The 26,260-nt window shown below is 41.4% G+C and overlaps 1 protein-coding gene across 1 annotated transcript in view; it reads left to right on the forward strand.

Moving 5' to 3' along the window:
- brinp2 (bone morphogenetic protein/retinoic acid inducible neural-specific 2) overlaps positions 1 to 26,260 on the forward strand; it is a 164,949-nt gene that overhangs the window by 93,932 nt on the left and 44,757 nt on the right. Inside the window, exons 3-5 of the mRNA XM_061694147.1 lie at positions 5,928 to 6,118; positions 8,047 to 8,228; positions 20,634 to 20,739. Of these exons, the coding sequence (XP_061550131.1) occupies positions 5,928 to 6,118; positions 8,047 to 8,228; positions 20,634 to 20,739 (479 nt within the window). The remainder of the gene's footprint in view (positions 1 to 5,927; positions 6,119 to 8,046; positions 8,229 to 20,633; positions 20,740 to 26,260) is intronic.

Genomic DNA, 26,260 nt, shown 5'->3' on the forward strand with positions numbered 1-26,260 from the left:
ATGGTGGACCAGAATTTCCTCGAAGCCGTCCGGAAGTCTTTCTCCATGGCCTCACCGAACTCCTCCCATGCCAAGTTTCTGTCTCAGCGACCACCAAAGCTGCATTCCGCTTGACCAGCCGGCACCCATCAGCTGCCAAAAAGGCCCGAGAGGACTCCTTCTTCAGCTTGACGGCATCCCTCACCGCTGGTGTCCACCAGCGGGTTTGGAGACAATCCACTTCCATGTTGCGTTCGTGCCTTCCCAGTCTGCCTGGAACTGAAGTTTGTAAGCTTCGATGACGTCCTCATGTAGGTCTGAAAGGCAATACATGTCTTCCAAAAGGAGCAGGTAAATTTGCCTATTTTTAGTTGGTATGTAGGTATGGAGGAGTCCCAGTCTACATTTGTTGATCCAACCAAAACACTCCGCTATGCAATGCACTGTGCGAAGTGAAGTGTAGATTACTGCCATACTAATACTCTGAGAACGCCCAATCTTATCTGATCTTGGAAAAGGCTGTAACAGTTTGAGGGTCACAAATGGGTGGCCAGCGGGCACATGCAGCCCGGTGACAGCCTATTGAGTAATCCTGGTCTAGAGCACTGGCATGCCGTACATAACATGCATTGTAAATTGTCATTCATTCATTCCTATTCCAAACCGCTTATCCTCACTAGGGTCCCAGGCTGATCCCCGCTCTCTTCGGGCGAGAACTGGTCGCCAGCTAATCACAGGGCACAGATAAACAAACAATCATTCACTCTTACATTCACACCTATGGGCATTTTAGAGTCTTTATTTAACCTACCACGCATGTTTTTGGGATGTGGGAGGAAACCGGAGTAACCGGAGAAAACCCACGCAGGCACGAGAAGAACATGCAAACTCCACACAGGATTTTAACCCGGGCCCTCAGAACTGTGAGGCAGACATGCCAACCACTGTTTCACCATTGTAAGTGTGTCCCAAATATTTTGCCCCACCAACTGTCAAATGCAAAAAAAAGATACATGGCATCCCAACAATATGTGTTGATTTTCTCACTTAACTGGAATGAATAATTAAATATTCTTAAATGTTTGTTAAAACAAGTTGGCGTTATATGAAGTGATGCATGTATTAAGTGCTTTGAACACATCCTTTTTCATTTCATTTTCAGTGTCTCATGTGCATGAAGTTTCTTTTGAACATAAAAACATTTGAATGAAATGGTTAGAAAGTATCAGTCCTTCTGTATCGAGGCTCATTACCATGGATGATTGATTGTGAGCAGTGAAGCACAATTTCCATGCTGTGAGTTGAAGGTTATGCACTCAACCAACCCTCAACTCCAGAAATTGCCTCTGGGAGTATTTGGGTCAATTTTTATGATGGGAAATTTAATATGGGAAACTACCTGTTTCAGGTGCAACCGCTCATTATAAAGTTTCTGGTCTGCTCACTTTCAACTCACACAGCTCACATAATAACCCACAGCTTGGAACAAATCGACTGGTACTAGAAAGAAGTGCAAACTCTGAACAAAATGTTTTTTTTTTTTTACTTGTCAACCTACTTTCATACATACTCTGGCAAGATATACTGTACTTAATATATATATATATATATATATATATATATATATATATATATTTCCCTCAACAATCCATGAGCCAATTCTCGTGTTGAATTCTTACATAATAGTTTACTGAAGTTTGAATCAAATAAAAAACAATTCCGTTATATTTACATTGCAAAAAAAGTGACCCACTCACGCAGTACTGTCGTTATCTATTGATACAGCAAGATCGTCTCTAAACTGACCATGCTTTATTCAGAAAGTTAGCAAATTATTTTTCAAGCAATTGACAGCTAGATACTTAAAGACATATGTAATTGTTAGTGTAGTTGTAGATTACAACTGACAGTCAACACACCTTTTAGCGTAATAACACAATGATATGGTTTACAATAGCACCTGTACTTTACTACACTTTTATCTGAATTGAAGTGGCATCGGCAGCCCTATGGGTGGCACAAGCCAATGCAAACTATAGGCCAGTCCCGAGTCTGGATGAATGTGGAGGGTTGCGTCAGGAAGGGCATCTGACTGAAAACGTTTCCAAACAAATACTGTATGAGCGTTCATCTAAAGAATTCCATACTGGATCGGTCATGGCCTGGCTTAAAAACATCCGCAACCGGCGGATGTTTTTGATGAAATTCAGCTACTGTGGGTCAAAGATGAACGAGAGGTGGAAGGCGGGTTCTTCGGCAGAAAGAGAAAAGGAAAGCACAGAGCCTAGAACTGAATGTGGGGACTTTGAATGTTGGAACTATGACAGGAAAAGCTCAACAGTTGGTTGACATGATTATTAGGAGAAATGATATATATATATATGATATATCTTGCGTGCAGGAGAGCAGGTGGAAAGGCAGAAAGGCTAGAAGTTTAGGGGCGGGTTTCAAATTATTTTACCATGGGTGAGATGTGAAATGGAGTCGGGGTTATTCTAAAGGAAGAGTTAGCTAAGAATGTCTTGAAGGTGAAAAGAGTATCAGCTCGAGTGATGAGGCTGATTCTTGAAATTGAGGGTGTTATGTATTATGTAATGTCCCACAGGTCCCCATGCCCCACAGGTAGGTGAAAGAGAAATTCTGGAAGGAGCTTGACAAAGTAGTTCTGAGCATCTCAGACAGAGAGAGGGTCGTGATTGGTGCAGATTGTAAATGACATGTTGGTGAAGGAAACAGGGTTGGTGAAGAAGTGATGGTTAAATTTGATCATGGTGGCATTGTACTTGTTGATGTTGAGGTTCGCTCTTGGAGTGACCAGGTTGGATAAAATTGTAAATGAGCTCATCAGAGGGACAGCCAAGGTTTGATGTTTTGGATACAAAGTTAGAGAGAGCAGACTTCAATGGTTTGGACACGTCCAGGGGAGAAATAGTGAGTATATTGGTAGAAGGATGATGAGGATGGAGCTGCCAGGCAAGAGAGCGAGAGGAAGACCAAAGAGAAGGTTGATGGATGTCGTGAGAGAAGACATGATGGCAGTTGGTGTTGGAGAGGAGGATACAGGAGATAGGCTTACATGGAAAAGGATGACGCGCTGTGGCCACCCCTAACGGGACAAGCCGAAAGGAAAAGAAGAAGATGGTGGCATTGTACTTACAGTACTCATCATAAGCGAGTCGCTTTCATGAGCCATGAGGAATTACTGTGCTTCCTAGTTCCAGATCTGTTGCCAAAGGCTTGACAAAAAACTGTTACTGCACCAAAAATGGCATGTTCCAGACTCCAGAAACTTTTGCATTCCTCAGTTAACACTGCCTCTCTCTCTGTCTCTCTCTCTCTCTCTCTGTCTCTCTCTCTCTCTCTCTCTCTCGCTCTCTCTCAGATAGGCTCTGTCTTTCTCTGACAACTAATAATGTCCAGGTGGCTTATTTTCAAACATGTTGCAAGCACAAACCTCCAAGGAACTACACTGCATAGTCAACAAAATTTTATGGAAACAAAATTTCGACTGTTTCAGCTTAACTAAATGCCAGGGCTGCAGGTGCAATCACGACTGTTCTAAAACTGTGTGATTAACATCATCTATCATCATTAGCCAAATATTCAGCCAATGGTCTTAGTGTTCTCTTGGAAAGCAAAGCGAGGACAGAAGAAAATGATGAAAAGCACATCTTATATTTCTGCCCATCTCAATCCAGCCTCCTTGCCAAAGCTCAGTCACTGTGAAAAAGCCCAGCAAGCACATCAGTCAGAATCAACCCCAGTTAATCAGTGTACAACCACTGGCTGCCATTCTCCCTGGATTTTGCATTAGTCTGAAACCAATGCTCAGTCAGGCGAGTGATAGCTAATGACTAATAGGGCTGCAATTAATGCCTATTTTAATAGTTGTCTAGTCATCAGTGATTAAAATGATGAATTGACTCGTCGATTCAGATTTTTTTTAAAAAGCTGCTCCAAAATTGTTGTTTCTTTTCTTTTGTTAATAATAATGACACTAAGCATTATGTCAATAAATTGAAACTGACAAGACTGGAATTTGCTGAATTGCCGGTGTGTACAAAGAAAACGATGTACTGTGAAACACATAGTAGGCTCAGTTATGGTCTGGGGCTGCTTTTCTAAATCTTGCACACGGTGTCTTGAACCTGTGCTGGGTGCTAAGAAATCTCAAGACTATGAAGACATTGTGGAGCAAAATGTGCTGCTCGGTGTCAGAAAGTTGCAGGTGATGGGTCTTGCAACAGGATGAAGAGACAAGAATGGCTAATAACAACACATCTGACCTGATGTGAATGTTATCGGTACACAAATCTGAAAAATACAATCTGGAAGAAGGCACCCTTCAAAACTGAGGAGACACTTTGCTTATGAATAGTGGGTCAAAATATCAGTCGAGATACAAAAATATCTGTTGAGACGTTAAAAGTCTCTTTGTGATTTGGCAAAGGTAAAATAAAGAGTACATTCTTCACATAGCTTCACCTTATGCCATTGGAACTACACACTACAAAAGAATAAAAAGGCAGGTGATAAAAAGAACGATTTCCCCAGCTTTTTTTGTTTGTTTGTTTGTTTTTAAGTAAGAAATGTGACTAAATAATGAGCAACGGGTCTGTGGCCATGCTGGAAGCATCTATTAGTGCATTGCGTGACAATGAACCTCCTAATGAAGCTCTAATTTCACCAGTCTCCCTGAGGCAAGAGTTGCTGGGAAAAGCTTTGTCATAGTTTGTTAAATGGTAGCTTTCGTTTCTTTGAAAACACGCAGTATACTGTATGCAACACAACCACTACAAACTACATACTGTCAAATACTTCCTCCCAGTGTGTCATATCAAAGAGCCCATTCGCATGTATAGTGTGATTCGAAAGGACATCACCTAATTAATGTCACTTATTCAAGTTATAGAGTTTCCAGCACCATAATTGCAGAATATTCAAATATAAACTTTTGAGAGAGTGCGAATGAGAGTCAATTGTGGTATCCTGTTCTGAAATGCACACGCAACGCGCTGTAATATTCAGCAATTGTTGTTTTGCCAGTAAATTATGCAGATGATGCAGATCTGCTCTTTTCTGTTATGATTTGCATAATATTCACATACTGTACCTGGGGGTTACACTACATGCAATTTTCAGAGTGCTTAAATGATTATAAGGCACTTGAAACTAGGTGATTTTCTCAACTCTTCGTTTGTCTTTGTCACAATGTTTCTGTAATTGGCATTAGAATAGACAGAAAACTCAACTTTATCCAGTTTTATTTCTCTACTTGCACTTCTTGCTCAGGTCAGGGTAACGTATCATTGTCATTTTTTAAGCAACCATAACAAACATTTAGCTAGTACATGTGGGGAAATGTTTATTTGTAAAAAGAAAACATATATTTTTTATTTTCGATTGCCTAACCCCCAGAGCTGCTGGACGACGAGGCAGCGTCAGACGAACTTTCGCCGCCTCGTCTTTCAGCTGCATTACAACAGTTTTCTTTTGCATTCAATCATTCTTATGTTTAATGTTATAACAGTGATTTTTTTGGGGGGGGGGGGAATTTTTTTTTTCTGTGAATCATTGTTTTTATTTATTTTACATTGTTGTTGCAGTTGCAAGACAAGTGATTTAAGCAAAAAAAATAAAGCAGTGTTAATTCCGAGATTTGTTTTTGTGTTTTTCTACAAAAAAAAAAGGTCAGGATAAGAATACCGTTAAAGTACCGGATTGATAAACAGTATCGTTATGTCATCCCTACTTATTAATCAGCAGCCTAAAATTACTGTGTCTTAAAAAACCCATACAAAGTGTATGCACAGCTTTCGTCGGGGGCTTCTTGAGCCTTTTACTGTATATGTGTAGGTTGTCAACAGTAGCACTGTCCTTAACAAAGAGGGAAGGGAAGTTGAAAGGGTGGACTTGAGTGTATTTAAGTCATGTGTTTCTCTTGTCAGGGAATTCAGCCACTGGAAGGTAAACAGCCTGGCTACAGAAAAGAGGGACTTCTTTAAAGCTCCGTTGCCCTTAGCACCAGAGTTCCTACGTAACCTGCGATTACTTGGGCGACGGCCAACCTTGCAGCAAATCAACGAAAACCTCATCAAGAAGTATGGAACTCACTTCCTGGTGTCTGCTACCCTAGGAGGTAAGGAAAGACTTCAGCTACCAATAGCTTCTAGTCTCAAGTTCTAAAGCAGTGGTAACAAACCTTTTCAAGCCCAGGATCACTTTTTTCCCCCCACAGACTGTAAGCTAAGATCTACCACTACAGTATCCAACCATCCATCCATTTTCTGTACCGCTTATCCTCGCTAGGGTTGCGGGCGTGCTGGATCCTGGCCCAGCTATCTTCGGGCGAGAGGCAGCATTACACACGAGCACCATATGCACCTGCAGCATCTAATCACAGATCTTAGACCACACAACTGTTCAATCATCCTTCCTCTAAATGAGCATTACTTGCTGCAAGAGCTGGGCAGAGCAGACGAGGGATAAAATTGACCGGTTTCTAACCATGTGTCTCACTTATTGGATTTATTTTTCCCCTCTTCGCCCCTCTGAGAGGTTTGAAGTAACTCACAAAACAGAATTGCCTGCAGTATTGATTGTTGGCACCTCACACATCAAGGCGGAGACCTGCATTATATATTCAGTGACATCCTCGCTATAGTGAGACACTGCAGACCCTGGTCATCACTTAGTATAACATAACTTCGCTGCTCGGTATATAGGGGCTGGTGGAAAATTGATTCCGGACCATAATTTTTTCAAGCTACAACTTCCTAAAATATTTACAAGTGAGAGATTTACAAGGCCACAATTTTCAGATCATTCAAACCATGCACTATATTGTTTAATTTCACGATATAGACGGATATTTATTCAGTAACTGTCCCATGTGAATCCATTATAAGCAGGATTTTTATTTTTCAAACATTAACCACACTTGTTTATATAATAGGACTTTAACAGATTCATTTTGATGAAGTACAGGAAAAAGTGTGAGAGAGAGAGAATGTTTGGAGGAGAATGTCATATTTTTTCAAAGACTTTCACAACACCCTTGCATGGCCAATATTTGTGCCTTGTGATCTGTTTGCATCCAGACATGCGTCACTTGACTTCCGCTGAACGGACAACCCCCCTACGGGGCATCGGCATGGGAGCCGGAGCTGACTAATGCAGCCGCAGACTGATAGCGAGACTCGGGATGTAATTAACAGACTCAACTAATTGGGCTCAAAGAGTCTGTGTTCTAATGCTACTGTGGCTAAGAACACATTTTAGATCAATTTTTCTGTTACATCCGTCTTCTTCTTTGATCAAATGCTGTTGTATTTTTAAGTATAAGTATGTTTTATTTTCTACAGAGAACCAACTCTAGAATTTATTTGCTCTGGTACCATTTTCAACCAATGTCTAAAAAGTTAATTATTTCCCCTTTAGTCAATGCTGACTAAAATTTTTCTTCCTCCAAAATCTAACGTGAAATCTAATCTAACAGCTGACTTTGAAGCCAGTCACACTCAGGAGTCATGCCAAACTCATTATACAGGTGTACTGTCCCAAGTTTTAAACTGATCATTCAGACGCTCCAAAATTGCATTGTGGAAGAGATGATGTGTGTGACGATCACTCGCACAAATGGAAAAGTTCTCTCGCCCGCCTCTCATTTAGCCCACGCTACGTTGACGCCGCTTTGCACTTCATCCCTGCATTATTGTAACCATATTCGACATTTAAATATCAGAACATTAACAACAAAACAAACATATACATTGACCTTTGTTTTGTCAATGACACTAATTTGTAACTCAGGACTTTTGACTTAACCTCTTTTAATTGCTGCGTCCGTTTTGCGCTGTCCTTATCCAAACTGCACCACCTTTTTTTTTTTTTTTTTTTTTGCATCCATGGTTTTTCCTCTTTATAACGCGACGTGAGACAGAATGAAATGCTTCATTCACAAGGGTTAAAAAGGAAATCAGTAGATAACAGAAATAAATCAAATACGTCATGAAAATTGCATTTTATTTTAATTTTAGTAAGTCTGATTGATTGTTTCATCCTCAGGGGAGGAGTCCTTAACCATTTTCCTGGACAAGCAAAAGCTCAATAAGAAGTCAGAAGGCAATAGCAACAGCACTGTGGTGTCACTGGAGCTACTCCACCAGCTAGCAGCTTCATACTTCACAGATCGAGAAAGCACCCTAAGGAGACTGCACCACCTCCAGATCGCCACTTCAGCAATTAAGGTAATCTATTTGATGCTCACTCATCCTTTGCGTGGGACCTACAGTTTCGAACAGTTGCACACTTATCCTTTATTGTCACTGATGTTTACTTCTCAATTTCTGTGCGTAGGTGTAGAATATCTTATAGTTCTCCAATCTGAAGAACAACCTCACGTCAAGCAAAGCACACAGGCATTAGCAATCCTATAAAACGGTCAGTTTGGGACTGAGTCCGTTCCTCACCTCGATAACGAGCTCTGCTTGCTCACAACATACAAGATGCTCACAATCTTTTTTTTTTAAAGATTTCCAATGTGCATCATTGCTCAAAAGAGGTATCCAATTTACTCTACGAGCATGCTCGTAAGTCAAATCGCTTGTATCTCAAATCAACTTTCCCAATTAAAACGAATGGAAACACCATTCATTTCTTCCAGCCTGCCAAAAAATACCTAAAATATATTGAAACATGCTTTTGATAAGAAAAATATCACTCGACAGTATAGTACTTTATAAAAACAAAGTAATAATACAAAATAAAATAAAGTTTTTGCATCATAATTTGGTTTCAATTCAATGGAGACTGTGCTGCTCTTTCTTTTTTTTTTTTTTTTGTCTTGTTCGGCTGTTGGGCCAAGCACAAAGGAGGATCTGTATCCCTTTCATGCTGGTTTACAGGTTGACTGTGTCACTGGACTTTTTAAGCTGCCACTGAGGTTTCTTAGTATTTTGATGGATATTTATCGAGAATCAGAGTCGATCAGTCGAACAGAACAAGGTTTCGAGAGGGGAGTGAGAAAAGAAGAGGACAAAAGACAAAGCACTAACTGTAAACGAGATGAGGAAAGTAAATCACGATATACCTACAACAATGACACGTTAGATATGAGTGTTGTATGGGGCAGTAGTGCTACATCCTGTGAGGGAAGGACACGACAAGATAGGACAGGAGGGGGCGCATGCAGGACAAGGGTTGTGGGAGTGGCTATGTAAATTTAAGCGTCTATAGGACCAGAGTGTGAGTGAGGGGATACCTAAGTCATTTGTATATTCATGAGTTATTTGTCACAAGAAGTGAGTGGCCCCACACCCAGCGAATAATTCCCAGGGGTGTGTGTCTGCGGACACATGCAAGTGAATTGACACCATTTTGTATAAGTGCCCTGCAATTGCTGTGCCTGCACTGCGGAGGCTGAGGACCCCACCCAATCGATCGAGAGGCGGGGTCGGGCCCAGGAGTCCACCCGAGAGCGGCCCGGTGGCATTTAAATGGAATCATTGAGAATCAATAATTTATTTGAGGTAAGGTTTTCATTTTTATTGTGGCTATTCTTCTGCTCTTTCTGATGTGTGTGTGTATTGGCCACAAGGGGGCAGTATAATACATAAATATAATAGACGTAGATTTGATAATGAAACACAAAGACCGTTGCAACTAAGCTTCAGTAATATTAGTAATTTTCAGCATGTAATTTATGCTTGTGATTATTGTTATATGCTCTGTCTGCATGTGTTGCTGCACTGTTTGTGTTCAAATGTCAGTTGTTTAAAGGTTCACATGTACTGCGATTTCAATCCTAGTTTAGTTTTGGTCAATGAGTAGGCATGGAAGAGGGTCTCGCCCATTTTGTCTGTGCAAGTCAGGTTTGTGTACCACTCTAACAACTAACAGATCCCTGTAGATGGCGGTGTTGCATTGCTTTTGGATGTTAAACAGGTTTTAAACTGGAAATAAAGATTAGGGGGTGAATCTCAGATTGTCCTAAACCAAACCTACACCACAGAAATACAGGAGCTCTGCTAAATTTTCTCTTTAATTTGAATTTTTACCCCCCTTTTTTTTGTCATTTAATGTCCGTTGATGTACAACCGTGGACCGGTTGTGGACTGTTTTGGGCATTCGTTGGAGTAGAATATTGGCACTTGTTATTTTACGCCTTGATGGTGTCATGTAAGCTACAGCCTTGTTTTTGTAGAGAGGAGCATGTCGGCGCTCTTTCACTGTTGCCGCTTAACTGCGATGGTATGGCCGCAGGCACTTATTTTGCGCGTTAACGGGCAGCATTTTTGCAAGAGCCCCGTTTTTGCTGAGCAAAAAAATGTTGCCGCTGTTGGATTGTCTGTGATGGTACGGCTGGAGGAGCTGCGACCACGAAAAGCATCGTCAGCGTGGAACTGAGTGCATCCTGGAGGAGACGTGTAGAGGAATGAGAGTCAATTAAGTTATTTAAAAAGTAAAGTGAGAGGGACGTACTGAATGGGTCTGGAGAATTGAACTCATCTTTCCATATGAGTTATTCGCCAGTGCGCAAACGTTGGGCTTTTACAAAAATACAGTTGTATTTATTTATTCTTTCACACTCAGCTTCTCCCAAACATGAGTGATGTGCTACGATGCTGTGATGGCGACATCTGTGATTCTGGTGCCCTCATATTGGTCAATGGAGATTTCAATGTTGCTCCTCTCTCATCTGTAGCGGCTCCCAACAACGTGCAACAAGAGGAAATCAACTGCACGTCCTGTATGTGAAGTGATGGCGTTATAGTCTATTTTGAATGGAGAAGAACATTTTGTTTGGTTATTCATGATTGTATTGGTATTATGACTTTGTTTTGTGCGGTAATTAGTAGAAAGTGTGTCACGATCGTGAGAAAAGATGATTTTAGTATATATATATATATATATATATATATATATGTATGAATGTATGTATATATGTATGTATGTATGTATGTGTGAGGGGCGCCACGATGATATGTGGCGAGATTCAGCTCCATACCGCTGTCGCTTCAATGCATCACAGACACTCTGGTGGATTACAGGGATTGTTTTTATTACAAAAAGAAAGTAAAGACCTGCAACACAGTGTGAGGGGAATGTGGTGGAATTGCGTTTGGTCTTGTCACAGCTCATTCCTCTTGGCTCGTTACAAAATAATTCTTCTCTTATAAATCAAATGTGATCGTATCGTGGTAAACAGTGATACAAATGACTATAAATGACATTTCCCTAGTAATCCATTTTAAAGAACTGCACAGGAAGAAATAAAGAATAAAATCTCCTATTTCCGAAGCCTCCCTGAACACGCCCAATATCCCATGCAGCCGTAACGTGACTGCTAATATAAACGCCAATGGAGGCTGCGCTGAACTGCAGGCATGCGCCAATTACACAGCCAGATCAATGAAAAATAACGCAAAGACAAACAAAACACGCAAAACTGACACAGAGAGGTAAATTACCTGCAACACAGTGCGAGAGAAATGTGGTGAAATTGTTTGGTCTCAGGCACTTGTCTGTACAACGCACGGGCAATTGAAAATGAATGCACATGGAAAAAGTGTACTTCTGTCTGCAAGACGTGACTTTAAAGACGCCACACAGCGCGGACTTGCTCACAACAATGAGCACACTACATGGCCAATAGAAAGCATGAACAAATTAGGAACACGCAATAACAAATTGTGCCGGACCATCAGCAGCAATTCAAGCCTATGGTGTGTCTATGGAACTTATTGGTGAGTGAATACCATATCACATGCATGTTAGTCAACTGGTGTACGGAGTTGCTGAGCCGGCATATTACGGATGGGTGTGGTACCAGCCCCCTCCATTTGCAAGGGGGGGCCAAGCCAGCGAGCCCATCCCACGGGGGACCCAGTCAGGGGGAGGCCACCCACTCCCCAGGACCCAGGCCGGTCTCCCACCCCAACCGAAGCGCCCCGACCAGTCCCGAAGGGAGGGCTACGGGTACCGGACCACCACCCCCCACGCCCAATCCCCACCTCCACCCAGCACGATTCCCATGTTCCTCCACGTAAGTAATAGCTTGCAGTTTAAACTGCAAACTTCGTAAGCGTGTCTCTTCGTAGGTGCCATTTTCGGGAGTCCTTAGCCAAACCCATGCACATACCGGAACTATATACCTACTGTGTCTTTAGCGTACTCTGTCACGCGCACCCTTCCCCCTTTACGTCCGCATGCTGTCCTCAGTCACGTCCGCCTTCCTCTGTACAAGCAGCGTGTCGGCAGGAAATGCTCCCAGTCAGTCCATCTGAGCGCTCATTAAAGTCACGCGACAGCATTTACAGATTATAGAACTCGGTGCACGCATAAGGGGTGCCGCATTATAAGGCGCGCCGTCCATCTTGGAGAAAATGTAAGACTTTTAAGTGCGTCTTTTGGTCGTGAAAATACGGTAACTGAAATATTTTATGACGAGGACCAAGTCAGCAGCGAGGAAACAACACAAAGTGTCATGATTGACATGAATCACTGAGTCACTCACAGCGCATTATATAGCTAAATACATCATTGTTTTGCAATCAAAAGCCATTATTATTATTATTATTTTATTTTTTTATTCATTCAAATTTGACAGCTCTGTAATGACGAGAAAAAAGTTACAAGAAACCAAACAAAATGTTATTGTGTTCTTATTCAACGACAAAGTCTTCTTCTTGTTTGCTAAACGCATACACACAAATACACACACTGGATTTTGTCACTTTGCCTATTCCTGCTCCGGGAAATACCTTTAATACACCAATACCTACAAACATGTAGTTGAATAAGGGAAATTAATAGATTTCAAAGTCAAGTTTGAACAATCCAATCACTTTCAGGGTCTTGGGTTTTTGGGCAAAGTTAGAGACATCCAGTTGCGGTTTTATGTGGGATTATAATAGAAATCCCAAGAATCCAGTGACACTAAAGGCATGTGCCAGCTGATGCATTTCTTGATTGTGTGTACAAAACTCAAAATCATTGGCAATTTGTCTCAAAATAATGACATAACCGACCAAACTAGCGAGACGTAACTGTGACGATCGGTATTGTGCAGACTTTGTAAGGGTCTGCCCTTTGGATACATATACAGTATACCAGCTGCAATTTCACAGCTTTGTAATAGGCCTTCTGATTAAAATATTGAGTAAAAAGCTAGAAAATGTCAAATGTCTTATCTTTAGGGAAAATGGCAGCCTGACCATAGTTAAATGAATCCAACAAATGATTAAAATTCAGGTGTATACATAGATGTTCTTTTGCAGCCGAGAGATTTGCACACCCGCCAACACAAATTCACACATTAATGAGCCAGAGGATCCTTTACATATCTCTGACAAATAATGATCTCTGCTATGCGAGCCACCTGCCGCGGTCTGTTCTGCCAAATCTCGTCACCCAGGAGGAAGAGACACTGAGTGGGACGTACTTGACCTGTGTCCATGTATGTCTGTGGGCACTGAGTGGCTGGAGCACAGCATCAAGTGGGAGGCAGGAGTGAGATATTCAAAAACAATCTACTGAACCTCAGTAGGAAAATGGAGGGCTATCTCCTATGAACACAGATAACACCATGCATTTATGTACCAGCCTTCTTCCATGAAACTTCAGTAAGGTTTTTAGGAATTGTGATCTCACTTATTAATGAGTGAAGTGAAGCCATTGTCTGATGCATTGTCTGTTTTTTTGTGTTGTTTATGGAGATGGACAACAAATCATATAAAGTCTAAATTCTATTGCACTGAACTGAAGAATGTTTGGTTTTTGTGCGCGAGGATTGCTGTTTATTTGCTGTGCTTAGTAAAAGTCATAGCAAAGCTTCCATATTCAATTCATAGTACTAATTAAAGGCAGAGAAGTGCAACCATTTGGAACATAGTGTGCAGATAGCAATAAAAACATGAAATCATAATTATGTTCTTTAACAATTTGAAAGCACAGTAAAGCAATTTACGGCCTTAAAGGAGGTATGGGGTCTTAATAGTCAATTTTTCACGAACAAGTCAGATTTTATGTATTTCTTTGCTCAAGAAAATGAAACTGGCAGTCATTTCCAATAATATCAATCAATTTTGGAGCAATTGGTAAATAACTAATTGCCTTTGGAACGCCCCGTTTTCATCTCCAAAATCATACTTATCGCGACAAAAGGGTATGCTTTTTCTCAATCTTTGTTGAGTGTCTTCTTACCTTCTTTGCTGTTAAATTACAATCGCCACAACCAGATAGTCATCTGTAAAAGATAGTGTTCCACTGTATTAAAAATCTCACGGCCGTCTCAATGACCAACCGGTAGTACTTTTGCAACCACTTTATTAAAACATGATCCGAATCAAGTAAGGCTATTAAAAGGTTCTTCTTAATTTTGGTGTACTTTATACTGTATGTAAATGTCTATAACCAACTGTAGTATGCAGACAGCCTATAAATATACTGTGAACACACATAGCTGTAAGCATACTGCAGTAGGTTATAGCTTGTTCAATAAACAAAAAGAAAAGATCACGTTCACTGTAATTAGGAAGTTCAAACATCAGTCACTATTGTCCACAAACTAGTGCATGGAACACATCTGCTGCTGTGTCATATTGAAACAAAGTATGTTTTTTTTTTTTATCTACTGTCAGATGGCTCTGTCACATTCACACATACTCAGTGTCCCCTCATAGGCCCTGCCTGGGAGCTCTGCACATCTGCTTCACTCATTTCTAATGTCGCATTGTTACACAGTCAATGCTGGATGAAGCATGTATCAAAATATGAATTATGGATTCAAGATAAATACAATACAAAGACGTTACTCTGACCACACGTTGGTCTTTGCAAGCCAGGGTCTAATAGCATTATAGATAAGAAAATAAAACACAGTAGGTTTCACAAATGATATAAACATAAAACAGAAAATAAGTCTTTCACTGCCAGTCCTTCATGTTTACATGGATATTTGAATTCAAAAGCCGTCAATGGGTGCTAGTTAGATTATTTATCTGTTGTAACAATGCTTGGTGCCAATACATTTTAGACTGCTTGATCGTGTTTGTTTTCCTTATAGATAATGCCTCCTTTGTAAACAGATGTGAAATGAGCAGAACAATTGGTTGTCTGTGTTGTCCCATGTACAATGTACCAAATCTTCACTGCCTATGCTAAACAGCTTAATCTGCTGTTGCTATTAGCTCTTGTTTGGTGTGTCAACTTGTTGACTGAAGTTTTACCAGTAACAAGGAAGAAACAAGACATATTTGGCAATTTCACAATGTATTCTTTTAACAAATGGTCAGGGGCCATAATATTTAACGATCCACAGCCACAACAGCCTGTCACCTCCTCCTCCTCATGCTGTTCACCAGCCTGGTTAGCACTGCTGTGGGACGCCACTACGGTCGTCAATAAGAAGTCGGTAAAAGTCAGCCAAAATGGTTTGGTCGATCACTGTCAACATGAACGCACACTTATCACACAGGTGTTCATTTGGACACAGGTCATGACTCTTGGTAGTCCATTTCCTTCTCTATGCTTCCAAATTCTAAAGGTAGTCTACAAAACCATTGTTATCTTGGAGGATGAAGTCTAGTCCCAAACTGTAGACGTATGAGATTGCATTCAATTATGACCAGCCTAGATTGTCCAGTGATGGAAAGGCAACCCCACAGGTATGGTCCAATGCACTGAAGAAGACTTTGAGAGAAGAAATATAGAGGTCATACCACAGGATGCAAACCACTCATCAGCAAAAAGAATTGGAGTGCTAGATTGGATTTTGCAAAGAAGTCCAGAGATGAGCCACAAAAGAATTGGAACAAAGTTTTCTGGACTGATGCCACCAAAATGAACCTCTACCAAACTGATGGAAAGCCCAAAGTATGGAGAAAGAAAGGATCTGCTTATGATCCAAAACACACAAGCTCATCTGTGAAGCATGGTGGAGGTCATGTCATGGCTTGGGCTTGCATGGCTGCTTCTGGAACGGGCTCACTGGTCTTTATTGATGACGTGATTTATGATGGTACCGGCAAAATAAATTCTGAAGTCTACAAAACGATTTTGTCTGGCAGTTTATAGAAAGATGCATCCAAACTAATCAGAAGAAGCTTTATCACAAAACAAGACAATGGCCCAAAACACACTGCCAAAACAACAAAGAACTTCATCAGGGGGGGAAAGTGGAAGGTCTTAGACTGGCCGAGTCAATCACTGGACCTTAACGGAATAGAGCATGCATTTTACCTCCTGAGGAAGAGGCTGAAGGGAGAAACCCCCAGAAACAAACAAAAACTGAAAAAGGCAGCAGTAAAGGTCTGAAAAATTATTTCAAATGAAGAATGGAACAGTCTGGTGAAGTCAATGAGTCGCAGGCTTCATGCAGAAATATCAGTAGATTCTTCAATGTTGCTGTTAGCCTCTTGGCAGACTTCCTGACCAGTTTTCTCCTTGTCGTTTCATCAATTTTGGAGGGATGTCTTGTTGTTGGTCATGTCACTTTTGTGCGATATTTTCTCGACTTGATTAGTATCTTCACTGTGTTCCACATTTAATGCCATGGAAATAATTTTGGACCCTTCACCTGACTGATACCTCTGAAATATGAGATCCCTCTGATGCTGTAGAAGCTCTCTGCGATTCATGAATTGTGCTGTAAGACTTGACTACAAAAACGTCAGGAAAGGCCAACGAGACCATCTGAACTTCATTTGGGGTTAATCAGTGGCACTTTGAATGGTGGCAGATGTTGTGACTCTCATTTAACTCAAGTTTGAATGCGATTGGTTAATTTTGAACACAGCAAGATCCAAAGTTAATTAGAGGGTGTGCATACTTCTGCAACCAGATTATCTGAGTGATTTTTTTTACTTCCCCTTAAAAAGGTTTAATTTTTTTTCAGTTGGGTTGCACAGGTTTTAATTCACAATCTTCTTCTTTTCTTTTCGGCTTGTCCCGTTAGGGGTCGCCACAGCGCGTCATCCTTTTCCATGTAAGCCTATCTCCTGCATCCTCCTCTCGAACACCAACTGCCATCATGTCTTCCCTCACGACATCCATCAACCTTCTCTTTGGTCTTCCTCGAGCTCTCTTGCCTGGCAGCTCCATCCTCATCATCCTTCTTCCAATATACTCACTATTTCTCCTCTGGACGTGTCCAAACCATTGAAGTCTGCGCTCTCTAACTTTGTCTCCAAAACATCGAACCTTGGCTGTCCCTCTGATGAGCTCATTTCTAATCCTATCCAACCTGGTCACTCCAAGAGCGAACCTCAACATCTTCATTTCCGCCACCTCCAGCTCTGCTTCCTGTTGTCTCTTCAGTGCCACTGTCTCTAATCCGTACATCATGGCTGGCCTCACTACTGTTTTATAAACTTTGCCCTTCATCCTAGCAGAGACTCTTCTGTCACATAACACACCTGACACCTTCCTCCACCCGTTCCAACCTGCTTTGACCCGTTTCTTCACTTCCTGACCACACTCACCATTGCTCTGGACGGTTGACCCCAAGTATTTAAAGTCCTCCACCCTTGCTATCGCTTCTCCCTGTAGCCTCATTCTTCCCCCACCAGCCCTCTCATTCATGCACATATATTCTGTTTTACTTCGGCTAATCTTCATTCCTCTTCTTTCCAGTGCATGCCTCCATCTCTCTAACTGTTCCTCCAGCTGCTCCCTGCTTTCACTGCAGATCACAATGTCATCTGCAAACATCATGGTCCACGGGGATTCCAGTCTAACCTCATCTGTCAGCCTATCCATCACCACTGCAAAAAGGAAGGGGCTCAGGGCTGATCCCTGATGCAGTCCCACGTCCACCTTAAATTCTTCTGTCACACCTACAGCACACCTCACCGCTGTTCTGCTGCCCTCGTACATGTCCTGTATTATTCTAACATACTTCTCTGCCACTCCAGACTTCCGCATGCAGTACCACAGTTCTTCTCTGGGTACTCTGTCATAGGCTTTCTCTAGATCTACAAAGACACAATGTAGCTCCTTCTGACCTTCTCTGTACTTTTCCATCAACATCCTCAAGGCAAATAATGCATCTGTGGTACTCTTTCTAGGCATGAAACCATACTGTTGCTCGCAAATACTCACTTCTGTCCTGAGTCTATCCTCCACTACTCTTTCCCATAACTTCATTGTGTGGCTCATCAACTTTATTCCTCTATAGTTGCCACAGCTCTGCACATCACCTTTGTTCTTAAAAATGGGCACCAGTACACTTTTCCTCCATTCCTCAGGCATCTTCTCACGCACTAGAATTCTATTGAACAAGCTGGTCAAAAACTTCACAGCCACCTCTCCTAGATGCTTCCATACCTTCACAGGAATGTCATCAGGACCAACTGCCTTTCCATTTTTCATCCTCTTTAATGCCTTTCTAACTTCCCCCTTACTAATCATTGCCACTTCCTGGTCCACCACACTTACCTCTTCTACTCTCCCTTCTCTATCATTTTCCTCATTCATCAACTCCTCGAAGTATTCTTTCCATCTAGCAAGCACACTGCTGGCACCAGTCAACATATTTCCATCTCTATCCTTAATCACCCTAACCTGCTGCACATCCTTCCCATCTCTATCCCTCTGTCTGGCCAGCCTGTATAGATCCTTTTCTCCTTCTTTAGTGTCCAACCTGCCATACATGTCATCATATGCCTCTTGTTTTGCCTTTGCCACCTCTACCTTTGCCCTCTGTCGCATCTCAATGTATTCCTTTCGCCTCTCCTCGGTCCTCTCAGTGTCCCACTTCTTCTTAGCTAACCTCTTTCCTTGTATGATTTCCTGTACTGTGAGGTTCCACCACCAAGTCTCCTTCTCTCCTTTCCTGCCAGAAGATACACCAAGTACTCTCCTGCCTGCTTCTCTGATCACCTTGGTTGCAGTGGTCCAGTCTTCTGGAAGCTCCTGCCGTCCACCGAGAGCCTGTATCACCTCTTCCCGAAAAGCTGCACAACACTCGTCCTGTCTCAGCTTCCACCACATGGTTCTCTTCTCTGCCTTTGTCTTCCTAATATTCCTCCCCACCACCAGAGTCATCTTACACACCACCATCCTATGCTGTCTAGCCACACTCTCCCCTACCACTACCTTACAGTTGGTAACCTCCTTCAGATTACATCGTCTGCACAAGATGTAATCCACCTGTGTGCTTCTACCTCCGCTTTTGTAGGTCACCCTATGTTCGTGCCTCTTCTGGAAAAAAGTGTTCACTACAGCCATTTGCATCCTTGTTGCAAAGTCTACCACCATCTGTCCCTCCAAGTTCCTTTCCTGGATGCTGTATTTACCCATCACTTCTTCATCACCCCTATTACCTTCACCAACATGTCCATTACAATCTGCACCAATTACGACTCTCTCTCTGTCTGGGATGCTAAGAACTACATCATCTAGCTCCTTCCAGAATTTCTCTTTCACCTCTAGGTCACATCCTACCTGTGGGGCATAGCCACTAATCACATTACACATAACACCCTCAATTTCAAATTTCAGCCTCATCACTCGATCTGATACTCTTTTCACCTCCAAGACATTCTTAGCCAACTCTTCTTTTAAAATAACCCCGACTCCATTTCTCTTCCCATTGACACCATGGTAAAATAATTTAAACCCTGCCCCTAAACTTCTAGCCTTACTGCCTTTCCACCTGGTCTCCTGGACACACAATATATCAACCTTTCTCCTCATCATCATGTCAACCAACTCCCGAGATTTTCCTGTCATAGTCCCAACATTCAAAGTCCCCACATTCAGTTCTAGGCTCTGTGTTTTCCTCTTCTCTTTCTGCCGAAGAACCCGCTTTCCACCTCCTCTTCTTCTTTGACTTCGACCCACAGTAGCTGAATTTCCAACGGCGCCCCGCAGGTTGACAGCGCCGGTGGCGGACGTTGTTAACCCGGGCCACGACCGATCCGGTATGGAATTCTTTGGATGAACGCTCATATTTGTTTGGCAAGGTTTTAAGCCGGATGCCCTTCCTGACGCAACCCTCTGCATTTATCCGGGCTTGGGACCGGCCTACAGTTTGCACTGACTTGTACCACCCATAGGGCTGCATTACAAGTTATAATTCACAATAATGATGGTAAAAAATTTTGAATCTTTGTCTCATTCTTTTTGTATTCCAAAATCCACAGTGATTTTTTTTGTTTGTTTTGTTTGTTTTCATCTTCAATAAAATGTCTCCCATTTTCACATCATTATGAAGACTTTCTGAATACACTGTACAAGTACAGTGAATATATTGCACATTGTTCTATTGAGTGTTTTTAAAGTCAATTTTAACCATATAAATAATCAGCTGAATTCGAAATTAAAAAAAAAAAAATCAACAGAAAAGAAACAAAATGACTGATATCACTGATACTTCACATTTGACATGCCCGAAAAGGAGTAGGCATGTACTGCATGCAATCCAGTAACGTATTCAAGCCTATACTTTAACTCACAGTAGTGAGAGATGATTTGTCAGGTTCCAAGAGTTTCTAGTACAAAGCAAACCCATTTTTAAATGTCCTTTGCAAATATAGAAGTGGATGTATGTAATTGATTGCTTTTAAAATGGTAATATGCATTTATGATTTATGCGATCACATCTGGTTGATATTTTTATGGTAAATAGATCTTTTCTTCCTGTTTCCTAGGTAACAGAGACAAGGACGGGTCCTCTCGGCTGCAGTAACTATGACAGCTTGGATTCGGTTAGCTCAGTGTTGGTGCACAGTCCAGAAAATAAGATCCATCTCAAAGGTACGGTTCTGTAACAGTCTAGCACACACGCAGAAGCAAACCAACCCCTCACCTCTATACATTTTATATTTATGCACAAACACACAACAACTTCCGGGAAGCCAAAGTTCACTTAAGGGACAAACTTTTTTCCATCGTGAACCGCCTTAGAGGTCCATATACAGTACTTACCACCTCCGTACCTCAATCCACCGACCTGCAGCGTTCCCATCGAGCACAATCCATACACAGAAGGTGGACTGTGTTATGCTCGACCAGGATGACCCTTTACTTTACGCTGCAGTAGTTCATACGTCTGTTCTGCCTCGCTGACTCACTGTCTCATGGGCAATCTGCTATCGTAGCAGGATGTAGATAGACTGTATCCTGCCACACTGACCCTATTCCAACCCCTCAAGTTACCCGTAGAGCACTCAAGGATAAAGAGTGTTTTGTTTTGTTTTCCTGAAGATTTAAACTTTTGATGAATATGTGCCCTTTTTGGACTATTCTTATTTATGCACAGCATTTATCACCTGTAGAGTAGATTACATTTCAAGTTGGTCTTTGCAAAGACATTTCTTTTTCAGCTTGAAAGTCACAAATGGCTCTGACTAAGGGATTTCTCACTGTTCTGAGACCATTTTCTACCAAACAACATTGCTGAAGATGCAAAACAACATTGTACATATTTTCTAATTTGTATTCATCATGAATTAGAAAATACAAGAAGTGTTCTGTCTATCGAGTTTAATAATTTAGCGGAAAAGGCGGCATCTCTCTCTAGCATAGTTAGGGGTTGTTTGTTGTTTATACTCAAAGGAAATGCAACAGAAATATATGAAATTAGTATTATTTGTCTTATTGAACTGGGCTTTTTTTATTTTATGACCTGCAATGTGATGAAAGTGTAGTCAGACCTAAATAGTTTTAAAAAAACAACCATAAAACCAATTCCTCAATTTCCAAATCATAACAGTTCAGGCAGAGAAAGAATTACACATCCACATCATATTACAATATCTATCTATCCATCCATCCATTTTCTATACCGCTTATCTTAGACAGGGTTCCGGATTTAACATTCATTCATTCATTCATTCCTCTTCTGTACGACCTATCTTCACTAGGTTCGCGTGCGTGCTGGAGGCCACCCCAGCTGACTCTGTGCGAGAAGCGGGGTACACCCTGAACTGGTCGCCAGTCAATCGCAGGGCACATATAAACAAACAACCATTCACACCTACGGGCAATTTAGAGTCTTCAATTAACTTAGCATGCATTATTTTGGGGTTTGGGAAGAAACCGGAGGACTCGGACAAAACCCATGCGGGCACGGGGGGAACATGCAAAGTTCACACAGGTGAGGCCGGATTTGAACCCGGGTCCTCAGAACTGTGAGGTAGACGTGCTAACCAGTCGTCCACCGTGCCGCCGCCCGGATTTAACAATTTGTACCAATTAAAAGAAGACCTTCATCACCTTCATCATGTTGATGGTACAGTCACGTATCGTAAGAATAACTTCATTTCTGTCACTGCCATGGCAACCTGCATCATCTGCTTTGGTGGTCTGTAATCGTGGCTGTGCTGCAAAGTGAGCGTTTATGCCGTTTTAGCACTAATGTCAGTGCTAATGTTACTGCCCGTAGTTGTATGCAATGTATGTTGTGTTGCAACACTAAAGGCATGTTCATTTCTATTCATGGCAAGTTATATTTTAATCACATTTTATATGCATGCATTGTGTTAGATATGTCATGCAATCATTTGATCGAAGTCTTTTTGCCTATGAGGGGAAGAAAAAAAAAACATTTCGATCTGATTTTCCTATAAACAGCACAGACTCATCCATAAGAAGATAACACAAAAATCTATTATTTATTTTTAAGCTCATATCACTATTGTAATACCTCAGATATGTTTTAATAGCTGTAAAATGTATTCATTTCCCTAAATATTTTAGAAATTTTAAAAGATTAATCTTTAAAGAATTATGAAATGACGTCAAAGAATATGGAATTGTTATTTTTTGTGTGTCAGGAACAACATTTTTTTGGTGCAGATTAAAAAAAAGAAGTAACAAATAGACACCTAAAAAGTGTCATTTAATAATATGAAAATACGATGTGTGTTGGTAATGACAGTGTGGTGGCAATGACGCAGTGTGTTGGTTATGACATTAGTATCACAAATAACACAGGCAAAATAATATAAAAACATTTTATTTAAAAGTTTGCTAAACAAAACAAAAGATTCATTGGAAAATTGTGAATAACATCTAAAAAATTGGTTAACACCTCTTTAAAATGTATCAAAACGTAATGTAATTAAAATATTTTGTGGAATGTATGTATAAATATTGCATTGCAAATTATTTAATCATAAGAACACTTTTTTTTTTTTACAACATAGACTCAGGATATTTTCAGATTTGTATCATAGAATGGGGGCAGTAGAACCGATTCACTCCAATTCGATGCATGGTTTTCACCAGCGCAGTACTGTCTGTGTCCACATCTTGGATGACTCCTGGATAAACATCCCCATCATACACCACCACAAACCACTTTCCGATGAGAGCCTCTGTGCGTTCCACACTGTCAGTTGACTCATGACTCTTTGACAATGTGCAGGGTCGAAGTGATGATCTCATTTTCTTTCACATCTTCTTTGTTTCAAGTCTTCGCAACACTGAAAACTGATGCTTGGATGTTGTAAATATGTTTTCCAAGTTTGTTTTTCAGAACTGAGATGAGGCCTTCCAACAATGTTTGCAGGGTATCTTACACACATTTTTTTTACAGTTAAACGGACAACAAACTTCTCTGTAGATCCATCTTTGTTTTGGCAACAAAGACTTTCCATGAGATGCTTGATGTTTCTGGTTTTTATTACTTTGCGGTAGAAAAGCTTGTCGGTCATGAATTGAGAGTTGTCATGAAGGTTGCACAAGCGGGTGTCTCGATCCTGGACTTTTGGCTTCACAATCCAAAAAGGACGTTTTTTGCAAAGCATTATTTTTTTTTTTCATCCGACCAGACTATATTCTCCCAGTATTTAACTGGGTGACAAATGTTGCTCAGCAAACTTTAAACGAGCTTTGTCACACTTTTTTTCAGCAATGGCGTCTTGCGTGGTGAGCTTGCATACAGGCCATGGCGGTGGAGTAAATTACTCACTGTTTTCCTTGTGACAACAGTACCACAGTAATTTATGGTGGTATGATTGGCTTTCCACTTACGTATTATGGTGCCAACCATGCTCACTGGAATGTTCAGAAGCTTAGATATGCACCTGTAACCAATGCCCTCTTTATGTTTCGCAGCAATTACTTTGCGATGGTCTTGAGACAGCGCTTTGCTCTTACCCATTGTGGCATGTGTCTTGACTCATGAGACCTTTTTGTAGGCCATCAATTAGGACTGTACCAGCTGATATTCATTTGCACTGGCAAAGTGCTGGATTGTTGTTTGATTATTGATAGATTTTCGGTGTTGTCTTGGCTTTCCATGCCTTTTTGCACCTCCCTTTCTTCATGTGGTCAATACTCTTTCCCTGTGTCAGTTCACATTTTTACACACAACTTAATCTACGATCTTATTTGTTACACTTTCTTTGTATTTATGGATTAGCTTTAGGGTTAGGGTTGTTCCCAACATCTGGTGAAATTTTCAGGTCAAAAGCACTGAGCATTTCACAGTTCAGCCATAAAATGGATCTGAAGGCATCTTACTCTATTTGAGACAGAAATGACACCATTGCTTCCAGCTGCTTGGTGGTCTTAGAGGAATACTGTAAAATCTTGTGACATGTCTGCCCCCATAGCATCCTCTGCAAAGTTTTAGATCTCTGTTGGAAATCCATCAATAGCAACTGCCCGGTCTAGGGATAGAGAATGACAAGGGTAGGGTGCTGCAGGGTAAGAGGTCTGTAAAGCCTTCTTTTTTAGTGCTTGGCCATACTTCAACTTGAGGAAATCCTGTCCACACTACCTGTCACTGTCAACCCCTTGAACAACGCAGCATGACAAAAGATTGGCCAATTTCTTATATCTGCCTCTTCTGGCATCAATGTACTTAAATGCTGAATGCAAAGGATGTAAGAAAATCGGTAGAGAGGTTGAGGGACACAATAGGCCGAGACCTCGTGCCAGAAGGAAATTGCCATTTTAAATGGAATGCCAAAAGCCCTCAATACACCAACGAGGCCCTATTTATTCCTGCAGTCTCTCCCTGCATTTTGCACACAAGCATCACGTCACACAACGCAAACAGAAAAGCTCAAAACAACCCAGGAAAATCGACATCTCTTTTTATGTACCAAGCCCCTGTCCCGTGGCGTGCGTGCGTGGGTCTATGTCGCATCTCTGCCAGCCGGATGTTATTAACATTATATTAAAGGTGTATCACAGCCAAATCCAGAGACTCTTCTAAAGCCAAGCCTGGGATTTGTATAGTGCCATATCCCAATAATGGCTTAGCAACACACTTAGGGCTTTGCACACTGCACTTAGCACAGTGAAGTATGCTATCAACCAACCCATTCCTTGTGTATGTGCTGCCCGAATTGAAAAGTCAGGCGCAGTGCCCTGTGGTGACAGATGGTGCAGCCAATAAGAGAGGTGGTGGCGGAGTGGTTTTAGAGTTACAACCACAGCAAGCATTTTACCATGATCAAGAAGACACACAGACGGATGGAGTAGGTGTAGTAGAAATGTGTGTTTTTTTTGTTTTGTTTTTAGCTTTTTACCTTTACAAATCTTTAAAATAAAGTATAGCATAGCCACAGGTGCTTTACTTGTATCATGCCTCCCCGTCCTCCTTATTATAAGTAAAACAGGGATTTCCTTCATAACTGCAACAAATACATATTCCCATGCTGCCACCTACTTTACATCCAAAGCAGAGGAAAAAGGCACCAGGCTACTTCCTGTTTGGCAATCAGTACCAAATATGGTATGTGCCTCTCCTGCGTCCTACCCGTCGGTGGGCCACGTGAAAACCAAGTGCAGTATGAAAGCGCTCTTACACACACTAATATCATAGGAGTAGTGGTCACAAGGCAGGCTTAGTAGCTTCAAATTGCTCAAAATGAAAAGTGCAGTATCCCCTGGAGATAGACAGATCGACAGCAAGCGTAGTGTGTGTGAAATAGACGGCAAATGCGGTATGAAAAATGTTTGATTTTTCACGAAGCTCTGCTGCCACAACATAAAATAAACATGAACGGAGTCTCTTTTAACTTTATTTGTATATATGTACATGTTGTGGTAAGGAAGGAGCTAAGCCGAAAGGCGAAGCTCTCGATTTACCGGTCGATCTACGTTCCTACCCTCAGCTATGGTCACGAGCTGTGAGTCGTGACCGAAAGAACAAGATCCCGGATACGAGCGACCGAAATGAGTTTCCTCCGCAGGGTGTCCACTAAATACCTTTGCCCGTTTTATTTTTAACATTACATTATGTCAGAGCGATAAATCTGTGTGGTTAAGAAGGTGCGGACAAGCAGACAATTAATAGGAGCACATTAGTTGCAGTCCA

The sequence above is a fragment of the Phycodurus eques genome, chromosome 13 (assembly GCF_024500275.1).
Source record: "Phycodurus eques isolate BA_2022a chromosome 13, UOR_Pequ_1.1, whole genome shotgun sequence".
NCBI classification, from domain to species: domain Eukaryota; kingdom Metazoa; phylum Chordata; class Actinopteri; order Syngnathiformes; family Syngnathidae; genus Phycodurus; species Phycodurus eques.